Source organism: Sciurus carolinensis, chromosome 2, assembly GCF_902686445.1.
Source record: "Sciurus carolinensis chromosome 2, mSciCar1.2, whole genome shotgun sequence".
In the NCBI taxonomy this organism is placed as follows: Eukaryota; Metazoa; Chordata; class Mammalia; order Rodentia; family Sciuridae; genus Sciurus; species Sciurus carolinensis.
This window is the reverse complement of record NC_062214.1, coordinates 197,407,277-197,431,410: the sequence shown is the minus strand read 5'-3', so window position 1 is coordinate 197,431,410 and position 24,134 is coordinate 197,407,277. Positions and strand designations below refer to the sequence as shown.

Here is a 24,134-nt window from a genome sequence, read left to right as displayed (position 1 = left end):
GTAGGTGATTGGGGATGTGCCTTTGGGGTTTACATTTTGTCTGTGGTAAAGGGAGCTCTCTCTGCTTGCTGGTGTCCTCTCCTAAGCTGCCTTCCTCCAGCACACCTTTCTGCCATCATGTTTTCTCTTTCCTCAGGCCCAGAGCAATGAAGTTGGCCATCTGTAGACTGAAACCATGAGCCCCAAATAAACTTTTCCTCCTCTAAAAGTGTTCTTTTTTTTTTTTTTGCAGTGCTGGGGATTGAACTCAGGGCCTTGTGCTTGCAAGGCAAGCACTCTACCAACTGAGCTATCTCCCCAGCCCCTCTAAAAGTGTTCTTGTCGCGTCTTTTGGTCACAGTGAAAAAGCTGACGAAAACATACGGTCCAACAACTCAAACAGTGCTGAAGGCAGGAAATGCAAGCAGGGACAATCGAAGCCCAGGTGAGCAGACAGGTCACACGGAGCCTACTGGGAGTAGTGCTGCACAGGTGTTAACTCGGCAGTTCCACACATAGGGATCCATAAAGAGGTGCCCAACAGAGGCAAAGGCATGATGCATTGGGATTCATATAAGCAATGTTGGTACCAGTATAACATGTAATGGCCTAAAATGGCAAAACAGCCCAAACGACTACCAGCAGTAAACAGGTACTTCGTGCTATCGAGCAATGAGAAAGAACAGAACAAGATGACAGCTACCCCCTATGTGGATGGCTCTCGCATGCTGAAAGAAAGTGAGACATAAAAGAAATATATGATTATCACTCATATAAAATCCAAATCTGTGGCCTTTAAAACACAGAACCAAGGTCCTCTCCTGGGAGAAGGCAATTAATAGAAGAGGGGAGGGAGTGGAGATCTGGAGATGGAAAAGGGGCAGTGCTTTCCCCCTTTCTGATCCAGATATGCCACTGGAGCGCATTCATGTGTCGAAAATCAAGACACACGCAAAGACACACAGACCCAGACACACGCACAAATGTATATACTGTAGATAAATTAAAATTCACATGCTTTTTTCTGTACTTCAATTTAAAAGTAAATTTTTAAACAGTTCATGAGCCAATATTCAATATTTTTTATTCAATTTCTTAGCTTTGTGGAAAGGAAACAGCCACTGTGAGCAGCAACACCTCCAGAGTAGAAGCTGACTCAAAGCACCAGACTGGGGTACCTGTCGTTTGATGGAAACCAACTCCATGTCCAGCTGTCTCAGCACCGTGGTAGCAGCAGTAGCATTGGCAGAAACAGCCTCAACGTCTTCTTGGGACAGAAACATGCCTTTCGGAGGTTTCCTTTTGGCTCTATTCTTAGCTTGTGTGCTATGTTTTTCTTTTTTGACCTGAGGAACTGTCTCAGTAGGAGGCACCTGCAGGATAGACAAATTTGATAAATGAAACTAAAAGGTAAAAATGCCACATGAATAGCAAAAAGCATGTCCTTAACATGGCCACAAACAATCTAAGACACACGCCATGCCACATGCTGATTATCAGCCATAAACTCTAATGGGCACTTAACAGACACAAACCACGGCTATGGGGATTTTGGTTAAATACTTCAGTGTCCCTGTTTCCTCTTTTTAAGAGACATCTTTATTCCATTTCTTTATGCCTCTATTTAATAAGCATTCTCAGCTTTCTGTAGAAACACAGGAAGAAAAAAAACATGTTCTTCTCTTGTGAGTTCTGTGGCCATCTAGCTATCTACCTATATGACAGACAGATAAATGAAAACGGAGCTCTTTTAACCCAGCATCTCCAGTAATGCAGACAGCCATACGACCACAGAAAGAAAATAATGGTTTGGCATATGTAAAGATCTTTAATTCTTTAAATCTTCCCATAAGGAAACACAAACTTCAACTGGCTGGGGATCCAGCTCAGTGGTGGAGCAGTTGCCTGCAGGGGGTGCATGAGGAGGGAGGGAGGCAAACTACAGTACGAACTATGACTTTTTACACATTTTTTTTTTTTTTTTTGGACAACATTTAACTTTTTGAGCAAGTTTTACAACTTAGTTATCACCTAAAAACACACAAGTGCTGCTAATTTTTAAGAAACAGAACAAAATCTTGGCAAGGAAAGGATCTGTGTCTTACTGGCAACCATCTTAAAGACATTAAGTTTCATAACTGTTTGTAACCTCGTCTTGGTGAGGTAATATATACACAGTGATCAAGCTTAAAATATGTTCAGGCTTTATATTTTAAATGAGTGAGCTAAAATGACCAATGGAAACTGTGATAGCAATGTTAACTTCTTGAACATGGTAGTAAAAGTGTTAGCAGGCAATAAAATGAAGTTCTATATGGCACTATTCTATTTAATAAGACTACCTATTGACTAAGGACATGTTCTAATAACATTTTATACTGAAGAGAAACTAAGATCTGACCAATTTTCTTTTTGAACTGGAAACTGTCCTATATAAATAATTATGAAAACTGATAAGACAACATGGTATAGAATATCAGTGTTCCGGCCAGGCCTCAGAGGTAGCATATCAGTATGTGAAAAAGGGGACTCAAATTTATGTGGAAGAGAAAGTAGACTGTGGTGGACACATGGATAGAAATAATGTGAGGTGGGCTGGTTTGTGATTCAGTGGTAGAGCACTTGCCTATCATGCATAACGCACTGGGTTTAAATCTCAGCACCGCATATAAATAAAATAAAGGTCCAATGATAATTCAGAAAATAAAAAAAAAAAAAGTGAGAAGTGAGGATGGGGTTATAGCTCAGCGGTGGAGTGCCTGCCTACCATACGTGAGGCACTGGATCCGATTCCTTAGCATCACATAAAAATAAATAAGTAAAATGAAGGTTTGGTGTCCATCTACAACTAAGACATTAATTTAAAAAAAAATAATGTGAGGCACCAAGCAATGACAATTATAGTTGATAACATTAAAGTTCTGATCGACCAGACCAAAGAAAAGGCATAGAATGGACAATTCTTCTTTGGCCATTGTTTGGTGTAGTCCCATTTCTGAATCATGTGTAGTCTTTATAGTTTCTAAGGATAATAATTAAAATGCTCTTTTATATAAAAAAAGTTCCACTTAAGTTTTTATAAAAAGTTTGAGTACATTTTCCTTTCCCAAACAGCCTAATTCAGTTAGCCCCTAGGATCTTGTTATTTGGGCAGACATATCAATCACTTACAAAAATGCCTCCAGAAAAAACGACGGATTACCAGTTTGGTGATACACATTGAAAGAAGCCATAAAAATGAACAAGGAACACTTTAACACATTTCAGCTTCCAGGAATTAATTCTAGTGGAAAATATTAAACACAAAAATAGTTACATGACCCTCAAAACTCAAAAGTGTTAACAGCAGAGAGCAGGGGGGGACATGAGGAATCCACACGCCACAAACAAGCGACATGCAGAAGGTGTCATGTGATTACTACTATAGAGCTGAGTATCAAATATATTTGACATAAAAACAAATTCAAGGTAGAATAAACCTAAAAGGTGGTAAAAATTACATTGTAAGATCCCTTTTAAAAATTATTACTATTATTTTAGGAGTGGGGATGGAACCCAGTGGGGGCACTCTACCACTCAGCTACCTCCCTAGCCCATTTAATTTTTTGAGAAAGGGTCTTGCTAAGTTATCAGGCTGATCTCAAATCTGCAATCCTCCTGCCTCAACCTCCCGAGCTGCTTGGATCACAGGCATGTGCCACCACACCCAGCCTCCTTTATTATTTTTTAAAAATTGAATAGGTTCAGAAGTATATATAAACATGGGCATGTATGTTTTACAAAGAAAGCTGTTTGGAAAACCACCAAAATGTCTGCAGCAATTACAGGTGGTAACACTGAAAATCACTTTATTTCCTTCTTTTTGTTTATCTGTATTTTCCTATTTTGTCTATAAAAAGCAAGTACTACTGCTGTGACAAAGTTTAGACATGTCTAGTTCCTTAGGTTTTTCAATGTTTAAAATAACTGTTCTTATATTTTTGGGATAGAGAACACTGAGAATTCTGACACATTAGGCTTCTTATACCCATATGAAACATATAACGGTCATGCGTAACTGTAGGGGCTCATGGACCCCTTGAATCTGGGGACTAAAAATCTATTGCAATGACTTTTAAGTCGTGAAAGATTAAGTGACAACCACAGGACTGTGCTGCTGCTGCTGACCAAGAGGACACACAGAGTCCGTGTCAGCTCCCTGAGGCCTCTTCAGTCACCTCAGGGGTCCTGCCTGGGCAAAGCCTGGGCAAGGGACAGACAGGAGGGGCCGGGAGCAGTTGCTTGGTGCAGTCCTGCCTTGCTGTTACCACCCTCTAGTTCAGAGAAGGCATGGGGACTGTTCCAAAATGAGCTTCACTGGCCAATGCTAGCTTTTCCTGTAAGCCTTCCTTACTCACAATTCCTGACAAACAGAATTCTAAGTTCTACAAAGCAAAGTTGGTCCTGTTTTAAAAGTGCTACTAATCTCCTAAGTAGAATGGGTAAGGAGGGTTTTACTTGTGTAAGTAGTAATAGTGTTTATTTCCCTAAACAAGTACTAGGGGAAAAAATACCTCCTTTTTGCTTTCCTTGTTTGGATCAACCTCGATGTCAATGGGGTTACTTCCATTTGTTTCTTCCAGTTCATCCTCACTGGAAGACAAGAATAAGTTAATGAAAGGTTATTCTGTATTAATGCTATTTCATGTACAAACATAGCAATAAACTGATTTAATGGAAGATTCATATAAAATTACTATATGTTTCCAGACTGCTGAGATAAAAACTTGTTATTTGTGGCACTAGGGATTGACCCCAAGGGCACCTTTACCACTGAAAACATTCCCAGCCCTTTTTATTTTATTTTGAGACAGGGTCTTGCTAAGTTGCTGAGGCTGGCCTTGAACTTGAGATCCCCCTGCCTCAGACTCCTGAGTGGCTGAGATTACATTTGTGAGCCACTGCACATCACAGGAACTCTATTTTTTTAAAAAAATGAGGCAGCAGAGTCTCACAGAAGTCAAGTAGCCTGACCTGGTTTGTCCAGTGAAAACCAACAGAACACTAGTGACAGAAGACACGAGGCTTCAATGCCAGCCTCCTGCTGGACCCCCAAATCCACTCCAGTTGAGCACACCCACTATCCTGCAACTCCTCCCCAGTCAGTGCCAGGGCTGCAAGCAGTTCTGCGAAGGAGAGTGTATGAGAAGAGCCTGGGCTGAGGAACATGCCAGGCTCTGCCACTACTTCCCCAGGCAGGTCCTGGGAGGTCAACCACCTCTCAGGTGCAACTGCTGTGGCTGTGTGTCCCTCTTGCTGTGCATGCTAACAGTGATGGAGGGGTCACTGTGCACGTGGAGGGTGGGAGCACAGCAATTCTTTGCACCTACAGCATAATTCAAGGAGCAGTACCTGGGCAGTGAGCAGAGAGGACTGTCAGCCAGTACTCTCATGTCTTACTCAAGATATGCAAATCCACTTTATTTTACTTAATTCTGACTGCTGCTTGTAGTGCCAGACCCCATTTATAAACAATACACTAGACCTAACATATGAAGGAAATGAAAATTTAATCAAAAGTTGCTAAGATTAGTGATCCTGAAAGGGACCCACTGATATGCATACACAGATATACACAGGTCAGCAGTTTTACTGTAGCTTGAATCCCATATCTGGAAAGAGTCTAGGAGATGTTGTTAACTCCACTCTCAATTTATACTCAAGCCCAGAGATCTGAATTCTCCAAAAACGACACCCTGTACTCAATGTGTTCTTGCACGTTATTCTCTTTCATTTAAGATAATAAAATACTGTCCTGAGAAAGGGAGTTTGGGTCCCATGTGGTTCATTTTCCATTTTATTTTGTATTATTAGTTCATAAAAATACACGCTAGAAAACGTGGCAAACGTTAACTGTTTAAAAGCCCCCACGTAGTCCTACCATTCTAAGAGGAGAGCCTTGTGTGCACTGCCTTCTGGGCCTCAAGCTCCTTCAGTTCACAGTGGAGGAGACGGGCTTGGGGGCATGGCTGAGAGAGAGGTGAGTGGAACCTGCAGGGTCAAGGCTGGAAGATGGCTGAGCACAGGGCTGAGAAGAGATGGCTCCACATGGCCTAACTCAGGACACCCTTCCTCACTACAGCTTACTAAGCTACCTGGAATAACACCTGGGCTGGGTGTGGCTCAGTGGTGAGGCTTATCTGCATGTTACAGCCCCTGGGTTCCATCCCCGACACCACCACCAAAAAATGGAAAAAAAAAAAAAAAAAAAAAAAAAAAGTTTCTCATTCTCACACACAAATGGACAACAAGAGAAGAAGGAAGCTTAAACTGTTACATTTTGTGTGGTTTAATATTTTTTTTCCATTTTTTAAAACTGGTGCATTAGAGTTGTTCTAATGATGGTACCTGTTGTTACACATTTGTACATGCACACAATATAATTTGAACAATATCATCCCCCACTGCCTTCCTCCCTCCCTCCTCTTTTCCCTCCCCCTGGTCCCTTTCCTCTGTTCCACTGATGTAGGATTTTCATGAGATTGCCTCCTCACAATCTTTTCTTTTTTCTTCTCTAGCTTCCATGTAAGGACCCACTGAATTTTTGAGCAGGGCAGAAGCTTAGGATCTAGTCTCACTCTACATATGGATAACATTTTTTCCCAGCCCCATTTGTTTAAAAGGCCGTCTTTCTCCACTGTATGTTTTTAGTGCCTTTGTCAAGGATCAGATGACTACCTGTGTGGGTTTGCTTCTGGATCTTCTGTTCCATACCACTGGTCCATGTGTCTGTTTTTAAGCCAGTACCAAGCAGCCTTTGTGACTGAAGCTCTGTAGTATAGTTTGAAGTCAGGTATTGTGATGCCTCCAGCATTTTGGGGGGGGGGGGGGGGGGCTTAGAATTGCTTTGGCTACTCTGGGTCTTTTATTCTTCCAAATGAATTTTAGGAATTTTTTTTCCCCTAATTCTGTGAAGAATGTCATTGGTATTTTGATGGAGATAGCACTAAATCTGTATACTGCTTTTGGTAGTATTGTCATTTCAACAATATTAATTCTGTCTATCCAAGAACATGGGAGGTTTTTGCATCCTCTGAGGTGTTCTCCAATGTTATATAGTTTTCACTGTAGAGGTCTTTTACCTCTTTGGTTAGATTTATTCCTAGGATTTTGTTTGTTTGTTTGTTTGTTTGTTTTAGCTATTGAGTTTTTCCTGGCAAATCTGTGGTGAAAATGGTGGTTTTTTTTTTTTTTTTTCCTTTCAATCTTCTAAGGATAGGATCATATCATCTACAAAAAGTGATAATTTGATTACTTCCTATTTTTATCCCTTTTATTTCCTTCTTTTGCCTGTTGACTCTGTGTAGAATTTCTAGCAATATATTAAATAGGAATGGTGAGAACAGATGTCCTTGCCTTGTTCCAGATTTTAAGGAAATGCTTTCAGTTAAAATTGATTTACTATGAGGTTGCTTTGGGTTTTCTGTACATAGCCTCTATGATACTGAGGTAAGTTCCTTCTATCCCAAATTTCTTCAGTGTTTTCATCATGAAGGGGTGCTGAATTTTGTCAAAGGCTTTCTGTTCTATTGAGATGACTAAGTGATTTTTGTCCTTAATTTTAGTCATATGGTGAATTACATTCATTCATTTGTGTTATGTCAAACCATCCTTGCATCTCTGGGATGAAACCAATTTGGTCATGATGTACAATCTTGGTATGGTGTTGAATACAATTTGTTAATATTTTATAAAGGATCTCTGCATCTAAGTTCATCAGGATACTGGTTTGGGAGTTTTCTTTCCTTCAAGTGCTGTTATCTGGCTTTGGTATGAGTGTGACACTGGCTTCACAGAATGAATTTGGAAGTGTTCCATCCCTTTCTGTTTTCATGGAATAATTTAAGGAGCACTGGCATTAGTTCTTCTTTAAAGGTCTGGCAGAATTCAGCTGAATCCATCTGGTCTTGGGCTTTTCTTTTTGGAAGGCTTCTTATTGCTGCTTCTATCTCACTACTGATTGTTGGTCTGTTTTTGTTTTTTTTTTTTTTTACATTCTCTTGATTCAATTTTGGCAGGTCGTATGTGTCTAGAAATGTACTCATTTCTTCTAGGTTTTCCAATTTATTGAAGAATGTTTTCTAAATAGTTCCTAATGATCCACTCAATTTCTATAATGTCTGTGGTGATTTCTCCTTTTTCATCTCTAATTTTATTAATAAGGGTCTTCTCATTTTTTTTCTTTAGGTTAGTTTGGCTAAGGGCTTAAAATCTTGTTTATCTTTTCAAAAGTCAACTCTTCATTTCATTGTATTTTTTTTATTCTCAATTTCACTGACTTCAGCTCTCATATTAATTATTTCCTTGGACTGGGGTTGTGGTTCACTTGTAGTGTGATTGCCTAGCACATGTGAGGCCCTGGGTTCAATCCTCTGCACCACATAAAAATAAAATAAAGGTATTGTGTCCACCTACAACTAAAAATATGTATTTTTAAAAAAATTATTTCCTTCCTTCTACTGGTTCTGAAATTGGTTTGTTCTTTTTCAAGGACCTTGAGATGTATCATCTGTTTATTTGGAATCGTTTTGATTTATTTCTGTAGGCACTCATAGCTATCAACTTTCCTCTTAGAACTACCTTTTTAAGCTGTATTTTCTTTTAACAAACTAAACAAACACGTGTCAAATGACTCTTGACTTACCATACCAAATTAATTTCAACCTATAAAACAAAAGAGCCCTTTCTATTAGAAGGAGCTACCTTTAAAGGGCAGGGGGAAAATGCGATGAAGTCACTCACTCAGAATCAAAGTGCCTGAGGAGGAGCACCCCAGCGTCAGGCACACATCAACCTCTGGCTGAGGGTACAGTCCTCCATCATCCCTCTGGGGAGCCAGCAGCTCTTACAAGTTCCCTGACCCCAGCAACAGGCTCACCTCTCCTCTCGCTCCCGCTTTTGTTTCCGGGCATGGCGATCCATCACACTGGTTTTGGTTCTTGTCTTCTTCCAAGAGTAGTAAAATTTCACCAGACTTGCTATAGATTTATCAGGAAGCTAAATACAAAAAAGAATTGGTTTAGACTTAAAGCTAATCTTTAAAAATCAAATGTGTTTAGTTATACTTAACAAGGGACACTTTTCACACGTTCAGAAATATCCTAAGTCACAGTCCATTTTTCTGATAAAGAAAAACAATTGACAAAATACACTTTCAAATTACTCAAGCCCATTAGTAGGCTTGGCCAATGAAAGATTGTGAAGTCAGACTAAGGTGAACTATTTTTCACATAACCAATGTCCTTAGCACAACTTTTAGCTTAATTTTTTAAAGTTCGTTTTTACACCATTAATACAAGTGTCAGCAAATTTTTAAATAGGAATCTACCAAATAACTTTCAGAATATAAAAGATATGCAGATATTCCCCTGGCAGACAAACAAGGACCCAGCATGATCCACCTCAATCACCAAAGATCCTTCTGTTGGTTTAACTTCTGGGGTGGAAGGCAGAGGCTGAGTTCGCCAAGAGCTGCTGCAGGTGCGTCTGCACTGAAGCCCAGCACCCCCAGAGCAGCACTAGGATGCTTCTGCCTCTGAAGGCAGCTTCACTGAACAAGGGGAAACTTGTGTGGAGGACGATGCCCTCGTCTCTCACCTACACTGTTTGGGCAGGGAGAGAGGGGATGTCAGTGGTCTCGTCTACTCACCATTTGCTGGATTCTATGAAAAGTTTTCCCATGAAAACTAAAGGCTTGCTCAAATAAGACTTTATCTTCCACAGTCCACTCATCTGGGAAGGGGGTAAAGTTGGGCAAATCAGCCAATGATTTTTCAATATTATGCTTATGCCAAAAGAGCATCCCAAGGGCCTAGAAAAATGATACCAGTGAAATCTTAGACTGCACAAATAGAGTAAAGGAAACACTACAATGGAAGCCAGACTGGCAAAAGAACATGCATAACTTTAAATCCAAATACATGTTTGACTCATATACACTGTTAAGCAGAAGATACTGTCATATGCCCCATTTCCCCCCATTATTTTTGAATGATCAAAGATGTCTTTACAAAGTTCTTCCTTGACTTCATTCTAAATAAATGAAACAAAAAGTGATGTCAGCTCATGAGACACCAACCAGATTTTCCTTACATTGTCTCAAAGTTTAAAGATGAACTTGCTAGAGGGTGTGCAATACCTCACACAAAGGCCTTTTTGTGAGGGTGGAGAGGCAGGCTGGGGCAGGCTGGCATAATAAATTATACCGTTATCTAATCTATGTAATTTACAAACATTTTGATGACTTAGAAAAATAAAGCAATCATTTGTAACAAGCCTTAAAACTTGACAAATCTAAAATACTTTGGAACTTCTGGAGTGGTGTGAATTCTCTAACTGTACCACATGGGCCTTTTGAAAGTGACTAACGGAAGGCCAGGTTCCACTGGTTGGTGGCTGGACATTATTGTAGTCTGCCCTAATATGATGATCAAGGGTGAGCAGCTCCATGTACGAAGGAAAGCATGCTGTGCAAAATATAGACAAGTGTGCTACCTGGAAGTCTTCAAAATCGATACAGCTGGAGAGGGGAATTTTCCTTCCTGGTTTGGAGTCCTCCTGATTAAAGGCAGAACCCATCCATTCTAATTTCTGCAGTTAAAAAACTTCCTCTCGTTATTTAGTTTCCTCCTCTGAGTTCAACTGCTGTCTGGTCTAACTCTGTGCCCTAGAGTTAATGACAGGCAAAAAAAACCAGGATAACCAGCTTTCTCCCTGTGGGGTACCCATTTGGTTTTTTTGCAATAAAGCTTCTGCTGCTAGGGCTCCAGGTAATCCCAGAATGGCTTCTGCAGAGACAAACCTATGCTGGAGACAGCATCAATGAGTCACCAGCTGTTCCACTATGTGCTCTCTGAACCTTATTAAAATGAAGAGTTTCTGAATATTTCTGGTAATTACTGTTTTTCCAGTCAGAGTTGCATCAAAGAAGGTTCAAAAAGGTCCAAGAAAACATCCATGTTATTCCAACCAGATCAAACAGAATGCTTGGAATTGAAGTGCAGACCAAAATTCCAAAAATATCCTCTCTTCTGTACTTGGTGTTGAACTGCCAGGTTAGCCTGTGAGGCAAAGTATTGTCAGTCTGCATGTTCCAGCATCTCTCCAGATCCCTCACACTCTTCACCATCTGGTTCAGCACCTGAGAGGCAAGCTGCCCTTGTCATGAAATAAGGAGGCATCTCTCTAATTGCTGTGCCCGATACCCCACATGCATGCCTCAATCCTAAGTTCTGAGATGATACTCCATAAAGCGATGGCTCCTTCAGAGCCCTCTTCAGCTGGGCAAACCTCATCAGAATGGGGTGGTTCAGAGAAATTAACTGAGCTGCATTCATAATCAGCTAATGTAACTGAAGCTGTATTGGGGCCCAGATAAAGCCAAAAGGTGTGCAGCTGTTCCAAGCCCAACAGAAGACATAATTGCCAAGCCTACCCAACTGGCACACAAAAGAAATTGTCTCCATATATTGCATATGCTGTTGGCATGCTACTTCAACATCATACGTAGCTACAAATATAGCAAGCGGCAGTAAAAAAGACACAACGATGCTTTGACGACACCATAATTTTGAGGTCCATTCCTCCAAGATGACTCAGATTTATAGAGAAAAATTCTACAAGGTAATGAGTGTCCATCTCCCAGGACAATTTTCCATTTTCCCAATCCATCCTCTTCTTTTCATTTACTGAAGAGGGGTCTGTGAAATTGTTATGTTTTTCCTTGTTCACTGCTATCCGTCAAGTCATAATTGTTTCATTCTCTGCCAGTTCACAGATCAGTAGCTCTCTGCATCTCAAGACAGTCCGTGGAAGTGGCTCCCTCCCCCAAGTTTTTATTGTGATAAAATATACAAACCACAAAATTTATCACTATGACCACTTCTACATGTACAGTGGCACTGAACACATCCACCTGTGGTACAACGACCCCACTACCCATCCTTACAACCCTCCTCCTCGTATGCAGCTGAAACTCCACCATACCTGTCAACACCTTCCCCAGCCCCCGCACCACCACTCCCCTTTCTGTCTGTGCTGTCTTTACTGCTCTAGGATCTCACAAGGAGAACCATGCAGGGTTTGTGCTTTTGTGACTGGCTTACTTTCCACAGCATCATGTCCTCAAGGTTCATTATGCTACAGCATACTTCCTTTTTAAGGCTGCAAAATATTCCATTGTTTGTATATACCATATTTTGCTTATTTGTTCACCTGTTGGGTATGTAGGCCACTTCTATGTTTTAGCTGCTGTGAATGAGGATACAGATATCTGTTTGAGATCCTGCTTTCGATTCTTTGTGTATATACCTAGAAGTGGAACTGCCGAATCATACAGTATTTATTTCCCTTCTCTCTCCTTCCCTTCTCCCCTTTCTCTCTTGATCCCAGATGATAGCTCTATCACCAACTTACAACCCTACCCTTTTTATTTTGAGACCATGTCTGGCTCAGTTGCTGAGATTGGCCTCAGCCTCTTGGGTCCCTGGGATGCCAGGGTGTGCCACCACACCTGGGTGGTGTCCCTTCATTTCCTTGAGACCGCCCACAGGCATAGCTGGTGGTAATGAACTCCTTTTATTATCTGTAAACTCCTTTATGTTTTTGAAGGACAGTGTTGTCAGATGTAAGATCTTGGTTGACAAGTTTTCCTTTAGCACAGTGAATGCATTAACCCTTGTCTTTGGGACTTCAGAGTTCCTGAGAAATGTGACAAGCTTAGGGGAGTCGGTGCATGTGCCAGTGGCTTCCCCCTTGCTGCTCTCACCTCTGAGTTTCATGCTGCGTCTCGGCATGGGCAGGAGTTCATCTTATCTGACAGTTGCTCTGATATTTATATTCATGACTTTCATCAGCTCTGTAAAGTTTGGACCATTATTTTTATTTCATCAATGATTCTGTCATCCCTCGACTTCCTGGAACTCCCACAATACTTAGGTTATTCTCCTTGATGATGGCCCCGAGGCCCTGGGGTTTGCTCACCCTTCTTAAATCTTTTCCTTTTTAAACTCCATTAATTTAAATTGCCCTATTTTGAAATTCACTAATTCTTCTGCCTGCTCAAACTTTGAATTCTTCAAGTAAAGTCATCATTTTAGCTATTATAATTTTTAGCTCCAGAGTTTTTTAAATTTCATTTTAGGTTTTCTCTTTACTGACATTTCCATTTTGCTCACACATCCTACCTTTCTATTTATTTATTTATTTATTTATTTATTTATTTAATTTTGTTGTTGTTGTTGGTGGTGGTGGTGGTTTTTTCTGGTATCGAGGATTGATCCTAGGTGGTTTTACCACTGAGCCACCCCCTTTTTATGTTTTTCATTTTGAGACAGAGTCTTGCTAGGTTGCTGATGCTGGTTTTGAACTTGAGATCCTCCTGCCTCAGTTTCCCAAGCTTGGCCTCAGCCTCTTATCACAATTCTAAAGTGAAAATGATCATGCTAAATGCTCATTTGAGGGGAGGCAGAAGATGCTGGAACCCAGGGTACTCTACCACTGAGCCACACCCCCCAACCTGTTTTATCTTTTGAGACAGGTCTCACCAAGTTGCTGAGGGTGACGTGGAACTTGCCATTCTCTTACCTCCTGAGTAGCTAGGGTTACAGGTGTATACCCCACACCTGGCTCTAATGTAAGTGACTTTTCTAAAAGCACCTCCGATGTTCAAGACAGATTAATTAAAAGTAATGCAAAACCTAAAGGAAAATGTATAATTTTATATGATCTAAACTCATGGTACCTTTGATCATTGGTATAAATGGGAAGTGTAAGTTATAGGCTGTAAGAGCCAGATCAATGCCATGGAAAGCACTTAATATGATTCCACTTAATATGCTTAAAACAGTAAGTAAGTAGAGGTAAAGATGAAAAAAGATTACCATTACACTTTTGTAGAAAAACACGTCTTACCAATGTTCTAAATGGTGTTTAAATGAAAACCTTACTCAAGGGTTGACAACCTGAAAGTGACTCCAAACAATGAATATAAAACACTATGGGTTTGTGTATGACATCAGAAGTCAGAATACAATATCTCACAGCAATTCAAATCAATTCAAACAGCAATACCTATACTGCAAACTCAATATTAACATTAATACTAAGAAGAATAATCCTCCATACCCACCCTGCTACTGACGGGGTGGCAACCACTGCCCTAGGGCCACCTAGGTGAAGGGTGAAGGGTGAAGAAGTGCACCACCTACAGGGCTGCCTCCAAATCAAAGCCTCTGTGTTAACCCTCACCTGGGCAGAAGAAAGCAGCCCAGGTTCTGTGACACTGCCAACTGCCAGTGAAGTAGTGCTGCTACTAAGCACACAGAAAGCCCCTGATGGGTTGCCTCAGAAACCACTTTCAACAACAGCAAGGAAAACACCCATACCTGCTCCATGTTGTACCCGTGCTTCTCCTTGGCGATGGCGATATACTCATCCACTGCAAGACAGGAGGAGAGGCGGTGAGCAGACAGAAAGATGGCACAGTCCGGTCCCCCAGAACTGACAGATCTGTGCCAGGTCTGTCATGTTTAAGGCGGAACACCCAAGCAGATTGTAAAAAAAGCAAAATCACATGGTACACCCCATCGCAGACCCCACAGATATAAATCCCATGGAGAACTGTCAGAATGAACGCACTCAAGTACTAACCAGCAGCTACCTTCAGGTGGTGAGCATAATCTTTTTTTCCCCCTTGGTGCTGGGGATTGAACCCAGGGCCTTGTGCTTGCGAGGTAAATATTCCCATACAAGGTGGCAGCTGCTGGCTTCTGGGAAAACACTCAACCCCCAGGAGAAGTATCCTCCTTCCTCCTCAGGACTTTCTAGTCCTTCTTCCCAGGTATGCCAGAAAAGCAACGAAGTGCTGGTCAACAGCACTGCCTTAAATTCATGAGTGACTTCCCTTCATGAATTACAAAAAAACACGAGCTTAAAAAGTAATAAAGAAGCACAGAACGGCATGAAATAAAATAGTAAAATTCCTTCCATTCCCTATCTCCTCTTGCCCCCAAATCTCATGCTCCAGAGGCAATGACAACTGTAAAAAGAGGCTTCCACTAGCTCCCTTGCCCATGGACACAGAAGTGACTTTGTCAATCAGACATTAATCCCAGTATACAGATGCAAGTACATCACAACCACATTCATAATTGCTGTGTAACTGACAACCAATTTAGCAAAAAGAGATCTATTATGAAAAAGAATAAAGATTCTTTTATTAGTATGTATTCTAATACTTGGGGGAAATTTTATTGTGTGTTAACAAAAAAAAAAAAAGGAAAAAGAAAAATATCAATTCAAACAGCAATACCTATAACTGCACACTCAATATTAACATTAATACTAAGGCTCTAATTTTTTTTTATATTTAAAATTCAAACTTGCTGGTAACTTCACTCAGATTCTAATTTACCTGAATTTTAAAAAGTAACAAACTGAATGATCTTGGTTTGTCAGAGAAAGTTGAAACTGGTGATTTTAAGGGGTGGAGGTGGAGGAGCAGTGTGTGCCAAGGTGAATTCCTTGCTTTCCACTTTGCAATAGGGTTGATCATGCCAGGCAGTCACATGCTCTTCAGGCATGAGGGAGCCATTCAGTGACCTGTCCTGCTGGGACCAGGCACAGGTATCTGCTGAAGAGTCCATTCTGCTGCCTCAGCAATGGACTTCACAGAGCCTGATCCATTCTCTCCAACCAGATTTAGCTAAAATTTCAATGCAAAACCAAGCATTCTTGGATGCTGCTCCACTGTCCTCTGCCCTTTTGTGTTTCAATACAGGCACTCCCTGGTGGTATGAAGGGTGCAAGGTACCAACCCAGTAGATTCCAGCTGCTGCAACTCAGGCTGGCTGTCACAACTGCAGTATCTTAAACAACCAGGTGCTCTTACTAAGGTGGCCTTTAAAATCATGTTCTTTCAGATGTGCTTGGAGTCAGTTGTAGAAGAAGGAAAGAACTCTACCACAGCTCCTTAAAGAAAGCCACTTGGTAGTACCAGGTGGGACTCTGAGGTTGTGATGAGGCTCACTAATGCTGTCAAAGACTGTCAACATCAACAATGTCCACCAAAGGGTGACAACCTGTGCTGAGTGAAGGCTGGGGCTACTGTGCTACTCCACGTTTTGGCTTCCTCCAGTGAAGTAAAGGCAGCAAGGTCAGGCAGAGACCTGAACCCAGCTGTCTGTCTCTGAGTTCATGAAGCAGAGCCTGGCCCACAGGAAGTGCTGATCTAATGACTGTGTTCCCTTCACCACTTTCCTGACCTTCCCAGTGCTGAATTAAAGGGACTTAGAAAGCCACTGTTTCTGACTAAGCTCCTCTACTGGGCCCCCAAAGACCAGGCTAAAAACCAAAATGGAGTCAGACACATTAATGTTCCATGTCATCCACCTTAAGTTAAGGTTTATCTGATCTTCCAACTCAGCAGAATTAAACAGATAACAGCAAAATTTCCCAAATAGGCCAATTTCAATGAGTATGGTAATGAAGTTCCCTGGCTTTAATAGTTACACTCTTGTAAACTGAAATAACCTGAACTTAACTAATCAGTTACTTTCTTTTCGCTGTCTCCCTAACCCACAGAGAAATCCACTTTTGGTTCTTGTGTTTCTGCCTCATTCCCTTTCTCTCTCATGCCAACCTCTTCTGCTCAGTGGACAGGCACACTTAAGTCTACGGGATGAAATATGGTACAATTCTAAAATAAAAAATAAAGTCAATCAAGATCTTTAATTGAATTGCTGTAATTTGTTTTCACACTAGGAATTAGCTCTCACCACTAAAGCTGGGCCATTGCCTAACAGGGAGAACCAGACCACTCCTCCTGGCTGCCCCTTTTCCTCTGGATGTTCTGGACCAGAGTGAACTCTGCACAAACGCTGCTGTGGACAAGCTGTTTCTCACATCCCTCCTGCTATGCCTGCTCCTCAGCTCTGCACCTCCTTGACAGTAAGAGGGATGGCACCTACCACGTACCTGCTCCTTCATGAACAGGAGCAGCTGTTGCTGGTCATTATGAAAATGGAAGATACACATTTTTAAAACCTCCCACGTGGTCTCCCTAAGTAAAGTAGAAATGAACTTTCAACCTAAAAAAATAAAACCTGCTCCCAGCTGCCCTCATAAAACACAAAGGATAACTGATGCTTACGGGGGTGAAAAAGAGAGGAACTGGCAAGAGGATCAAGCTGCATGGCAAACTGCTCTCAGACAAGAAAATGGACCCTGAAGAGCTCCTCCCGAAAGGAGGAGCTTCCTGTCTCGGCAAGTAAGGATCTTGATTCTACCCTGCCCCTAGAAAGTCAACCAGAGTTCGTCCCAATCTGGGAGTGAGGCGCCTTGTGGGCAGAGCTCAGTGGGCCAACTAGTCGGGATGGAGAGTCGAGGGTGCTCAGCCTGAGAAGATGCCCATGTGACCCCCCGGGCCTGGGCATGTACACCCACCCACCTTCCCAGCACAGGAATGAGTCTGCGTGTGAGTGGGGGGCCTGTCTGATGCAACTAAACTGGCCCCAACCTGACAGCCAGGAGCTGGAAAAATCAGTCAGTGAGGTAACTGCTCCATGCTAAAACTCCACCTCTTCATAATACAATTTAAAAACAACAACAAAAAAAATCTTGCCAATTCCTACTGAAACAATTAAGAACTAAGTAACCCTAATTAGGTTGGCTACCCCTCTGACTCTATAAGAGGTGCACAGAGAATAGAAACCCATGCCTTTTTTGTTTGGTTTGGTATTTCTGAGACAGGGTCTTACTCTGTTGCCCAGGCTGGTTCCTGAACTCCTGGACTCAAGTCAGCCTCCTGCCTCAGCCACCCAAACAGCTGGGGCTAAAGACAAGCCACCCCACCCAGTTCTGTAGCTTTTCTGAAGAGATAAGAGCTTACCATTATGACAAACACAAGTGAATGAGTTGTGGGTTTTTTTTTTTTTTTTTTTTGGAGGGGGGGAAACATCACTTAAATGCAGAAAGATCTCACTCATCAAGAAAATGTAAAAAATTCCAAAACTCACTCAAATATTACTAAACTTGGGCTGGTGCTGTGGCCCAGTGGCAGAGCACTTGCCTAGCGTGTGTGAGGCACTGGGTTTGATTCCCAGCACCACATATAAATGAGTGAATATGATAAAGGCCTACCAACATCTAAAAAAATATTATAGAACTGTACTTAATATGACTAGAGCACTGTATTACATGCAGGTCAAAATGCAAAAGCAAAACCAATCTGATTTCCTGTTGCAGCTTGAGACCACACACAGAGGACAGAAGAGAACATAAATACATGAAGGAACAGCACAGGTGTCAGATGGCATAGGGGCACCAGCTAACAGTCAATAGGGATGGATGGTGATGACAACTCAAGGAAAGTCCCCAGTGACCTGGGAGGCTGAGGCGGGAGGAGCACAAGGCCAAGGCCAACCTGGACAACTCAGCAAGGCCCCATCTCAAAAAATAAAAAGGGCTGGGGGTGTGGCTCAGTGGTTGAGCACCTCTGTGTTCAACTCCTAGTTCTGAGGGGAGTAGGGGAGCTTCAACAGCTACATGGATTACCTAAAAACCATAGTTAGCCAGGCACAGTGGCTCATGCCTGTAATCTCAGTAGACTGGTATCAAAAGAGGTACCTGAGAGCTACTTTGTGCCAGTGTCCTAAGTCTTGACAAGGATGATGATGATGATTATTATTGGTACTAGGAATTGAGCCCAGGGGCACTTAACCACTGAGCCACATCCCAGCTCTTTTTTATTTTGGGACAGGGTCTCACCAAGTTGCTGAGGCTGCTTTGAAATTGTGATCTTCCTGTCTCAGTCTCCCAAGCTACTGGGATTACAGGCATGCGCCACTGCACACAGCACAAAGATTATCTTTTTAATCCTTTGTAATAATTCTATTATCACTGTCACAAATGAAGAAACTGAAGCTCAGAGATGTCAAATTTCTTGGTCAGAGTCACACAGCTGGTAAATGACAGAAATGAGACAAATATACTTGGAGTGTCTGATCCTAGAATGTGTGGCCTTAACCCTCCACGTGCAATCCTGTCTCTTGAGGAAAGGAGTCAAAGGGAGAAGGTTTTTCAGATAAGGACTGTCTCCAAGGGAAAGGGAACGAAGTGAGGCTGACTAACATACTCTATCTAGTGACTGGAGTTAAGAAAGTCAAGCTGTGGTTGAAGTGGACGAGAGCAGTGGTGCATGTCTACAATTCCAGCCACCTGGGAGGCTGAGACAGGAGGATTGCAAATTTGAGGCCAGCCTCAGCAACTTACCAAGACTGTCTCAGAATAAAAAATAAAAAGGGCTGGGGGTGTGGTTCAGTGGTAAAATGCCCCCTGGGTTCAATCTTCTATACAAAAAAAAAACCTGTGGTTGAAGTGATGGAAACTGAAGGTAAAAAACAGATGGATCCTCCTGCCAAGCTTTATTTGCTTTTATATTATGATTTAATCCAAACCAAATGCCCTTAGTACCATTGGCAAGAATCTCAACTGAACAGCAAAAGGGAAAGAATGCAGATGAAAACTCCCATAGTAACCTTAACTCACCCTTCCCTCCCCCAGATACTGCAGAGACTCAGAACACCTTGTGATCTTGCAGATTCTCGCAAAGCAATAGGATGACACCATAGGGTGGGCAGAGGACACAGCTTACAGCCTTAACAGAGCTGCTGAAGAAGTTATCGTAGCATTTGCAGTGGCATGGCTTAAGGCACAGGAAACACGACTGCAATTTCTCTCATACTCAAACTGAGCATGCCAAAAAATTTTAAATATAATAAATACCATGGTCTCTCCTTTTGTTATTAACATAAGGAATGAGTTATCACTGCAACTCACTGACACAGCTCAATAAATCATTTAAGTGAGGCAATTGTGCCACCTGGTGGGCACCGACTGCAGTTAACATTCTAATGCTCCCAGTGACTGTCTTTAGGGAAGAGGGAGGGCACAAGACACAAGGCAGAAATCTGCCAGAGCATAATGTGATCAAGTCCTTCCAAATCATGAATGAAATGCAGCTTCTTTATGGAGGTCTTTCCTAATGTAGTTTGAAAAAAACAAACAAACAAAAAACTTCACTTTACACAGATAACGTATTTGACAAAAAATATGGCTACCTCCTGATTGTATGTCCTGAGCTGACTTCCTCCACCCCACCCTTCCATCATGATCTTTGTCCTGCCTCATTTCGGGGCCCAGAGCAATGAGTTGCTTACACTGACTCTGAAACTGAGTTGAAGCCACTGGAGACCCTCACCAGAAGCTGAACAGATGCCAGCACTAGATTTTTGGACTTTCTAGCTTCCAGAACTTGCACCAAACTAATCTTCCATTCTTTATTAATTACCCAGAACCAGGTGTTCTGTTCTAGCAACAGGAAATGGACTAAGATATTCTCTATATACATACCAATGACTACAACAGGGACCTTTATCCCCAAATTAAAAGCACTTTTAATAAACCACAATACATCATGATCACATGGGTAGTTTAGAATTCTCACACAGATGGAGTCTCAGTCACAGGTTTTAGATATCCTCCTGGGTCCTTTCACAGTCAATATCTTTTTTCAGGTGCTGAATATCGAACCCAGGGGCCTGGCACACTAAACACAAAATCTACCACTGAGTTACACTCTCTAGCAAATCATTAATATTTTAAATTATGTAATACAAGGTACATTAAAATGTTACATACATCTAAGTTACAGAACATAATAAGGCTGGGTGAGGTTGCCTGTATCCCAGCAATTCAGGAGGCTGAAGCAGGAGGATTCCAAGTTCAAAGCCAGTCCAAGCAGCTTAACAATACCTTAACTCAAAAAGAAAAAAAAAAAAAAAAAAAGGAGGAGGACTGGAGATGCAGCTCAGTAGCTCAGTGGTAGAGCACCCCTGGATTCAATCCTCAGTACTTCAAATCAATGATGATGATTATGATTAAATACAAACCCACCGTGAAGCCCTTATTCAATTGTAAAAAGTACAAAGAGACCAGTACAGGTATGGTGGCAGTTGCACCTGTAGCTCCTCACTCCTACCTCTGACTTCTCCAACAGAGGGAGCCGAGTCTACACTGTGCACTGGTCATTTCCTGATGAGCTGAACCACCTGCCTGGTGCTGTGCGGGCGCCCCAAAGGCAGGCTGCTTCGCACTGTGTGCTGCACCTTTTGGGCTGGCTTCTCCTCTCTGTTACTAGGATGGGCATTTTGGCATGTTCTTCATTCTCACAGCAGCACAGGGTTCCCCGCTATAGTCACGGAGTCTGCTGTGTAGTTTCTGTTGCTATTAACACTGCTCCTTTGAACACTGAGTATGTGAATGAACACCCCATTTGGTCATACACACTGGGGTTCAGCTTGTGGCATCTGCTCCTATCCAGACTCCACCCCTGCACCCTCCCTCCATCCAGGATCCTGTACCACTGAGTGACTTCTGCCTGCCCTCGTCTCTACAACACAGTTTTCTCATTAGTATGAGTACGTGACCACTACTGATCTTAAAAGTTCCTTCACCATTTTATGAGTGGTTCTTAAAATTTTTAAATGCTGAATGTGAATGTTTTATGGATGCTGCCATTACAATTTTTTCCCAGGGATGGGGTCTGTAGAGTTCCGTGGTAGAGCACACAGAGGTCTCAGTAACAACGGGGTGAGAGCGCTCCTGTCTTGGCACCATTCTTCACTCATCTGTGTAAAGATCCCAAAAGACACACACACACCTTTTGTACCATTAAAACCAACAGTCACCAGAAGCCCATTTATTTTTTCTGACTAATCAAATAATATGTATCTTTCTCTTGAAAAATTCCCAAAGCACACTCACAGAATGAAGTGAGCAAGTGACAAAACGTCCACTTGTGCCTCTTCCATATCAAACCAACCAACCTGACCTGTCCCTGAGCAGGCAATCGTGTAACTCAAAATAATCTCATTTGCTCCTACACAAATGTACCTTTGTACAATGTGAACCGATGGGAGGAGCCATGGTCTACGTTCCCTGACACTGACAGGAAAAGAAAAAAGAAGAAGAAAAAGAAGGCTGCTGCTGTTCATTTGCCTGTCACAAAGCTGGCTACAGTGGGGGAGCCTGGACTGGGGGCAAAGCTGCTGTCCTCTGCTAACAGCCTGCTGAATAATCCCCTTCCCTCAACTATGGGACAGAATAAGACCCTGCTCTGTGCCCTCACAGAGTAACGTGGGGGCTAAAATAAACACATGTAAAGAACTATTAGCTTAATTCCTTCATAAACATTAGTGAGACTCAAACAGAGGCAGTGGTGCAGTTTACAACCACAGATTAAATGGCTGAGCAGGAGAAACCAAGCCCAGTTCAACTCCCTCCAAGCTTTCTCCAGCTCAGCAGTTTCCAATCCTGACTCATCAGACTCACCTGACAAGCCTCCGGAACACACTGGTCCTGGGTGCCCACCTCATAATGTGTGTGTACATGTGCACACCTACGTGCCACAGGTCACCTGACAATGGGGATGCGTTCTGAGAAAGGCATCACTAGGCAATTTTGTTCTGCAAACACCACAGAGTCTACATACCCACACTGAAGTACCATGATGTATGTCACTAGACAACACCATCTTCTGGTGCTGCTGTCATTGATGAGGTCTGATGTTGACTGAAACACCGTTATGTGGCACATACATGTACGTACGCATACGTGTGTGCACAGACATATAGGTGCACTTTATGCAAATATATGGTATTCAAAAAATACTATGTGTATTTTGGTGAATGTTCACAAAATGAACACACCCAGCTCGAGGAAGGATCTGACCACACTCTAGATGTTCTGTACTTTGTTTTTTTATATTGCTCCCAATGTTGTTATGATGGGTCAGTAAATCAGAGCACAATACTTATGAGTACAGGGCATGGGTTTACAGTTTTACTTCATTTAAAAAAAAAAAATTTTTTTTTTTTTAATGGTACTAGGGTTGAAACTCAGGTGCTCTACCACTCAACTGCATCCCCAGCCACCCCCCTTTTTAAAACTTTGATAAAGGGTCTTGCTAAGTTGCTGAAGCTGGCCTTCTCCTGACTTAACTTCCCACTTACTGGAATTACAGGCATGTGTCACTGCATCCAATTCAGCACTCCTCATTTTAATATAATAAAAATAATCTCAAGTCACATATGGTAGTGCTTTAATCCCCAGCTGCTCAAGAGGCTGAGGCAGGAGGTTCACTTGACACCAGGAACTGGGAGGCCAGCCTGGCACAGTGAGAATCTAAATCAAAAACAAAACACAGTGAAACGAACAAAAATCCCACATCTCAACAAGCACAGAACTTTAAAGTCCTGGCAATAAAAAATCATGAAGATATCAAAATCACAAAAACAAGGAGAAATGTGATTTTTATGTTATTACTACATAAATAAGGCTTTTAACTTTATTATTTGGGGGTGGTACCAGTGATTAAAGTCAGGGGCACTCGATCACTAAGCCACATCCCCAACCCTATTTTGTATTTTATTTAGAGACCGGGTCTCACTGAGTTGCTTAGCGCCTCGATTTTGCTGAGGCTGGCTTTGAACTTATAATCCTCCTACCTCAGCCTCTTGATCTGCTGGGATAAGAGATGTATGTACACCATGGCAACCAGCTTTTTATCTCCCCCCCCCCCTTTGGTGCAGTGCTGGGACTCAAACCCAGGGCCTCACACAGGCTAAACATATGCTATACCACTAAGCTATAACATCTTAATTTATGTATTCCCAATCATGCGAAAATTTTTCCTTCCTGTGCTCTATTAAAGAGTACTGAAGGGTTCTGGGTAGAGGAAAAAAAGGGATGGTCAGAAGACGGATAGAAAGCTCTGCAAATCCTCAGCATGCCTCATTTCTGGGGCATGCATCCTCTAGCCCTGGTTCTTCCACCTTCCAAGGAGAAGGGGTCCTAAAGTCCATTCAAGCAGCTGAGGGAAAGAGGTTTCTGTCACAGGAAGCTGTCACACACACAAAAACACGAGTCACTTCCCCTGGAGGAACCATCTCTTCAGCCCTGAGAAGGCAAGCAGTCTCTTGGAGACAGTGAGCATGTGTGTTGTGGGGAGGGGTTTCCACAGCACATCCCAACAGTTTCATGCCCAAAACTTGTGGGTT

General features: G+C 42.1%; 1 protein-coding gene and 1 pseudogene across 1 annotated transcript in view; both read right to left on the bottom strand.

Moving 5' to 3' along the window:
* Nucleotides 1–24,134, bottom strand: part of Rcor1 (REST corepressor 1) — a 131,368-nt gene that overhangs the window by 14,011 nt on the left and 93,223 nt on the right. The window contains exons 4-8 of the mRNA XM_047538626.1: nt 14,403–14,455; nt 9,668–9,829; nt 8,897–9,015; nt 4,533–4,611; nt 1,158–1,352 (exon numbers count right to left, since the gene is read on the bottom strand). Of these exons, the coding sequence (XP_047394582.1) occupies nt 1,158–1,352; nt 4,533–4,611; nt 8,897–9,015; nt 9,668–9,829; nt 14,403–14,455 (608 nt within the window). The remainder of the gene's footprint in view (nt 1–1,157; nt 1,353–4,532; nt 4,612–8,896; nt 9,016–9,667; nt 9,830–14,402; nt 14,456–24,134) is intronic.
* LOC124976030 (vacuole membrane protein 1-like) lies at nt 9,836–11,428 on the bottom strand (annotated as a pseudogene).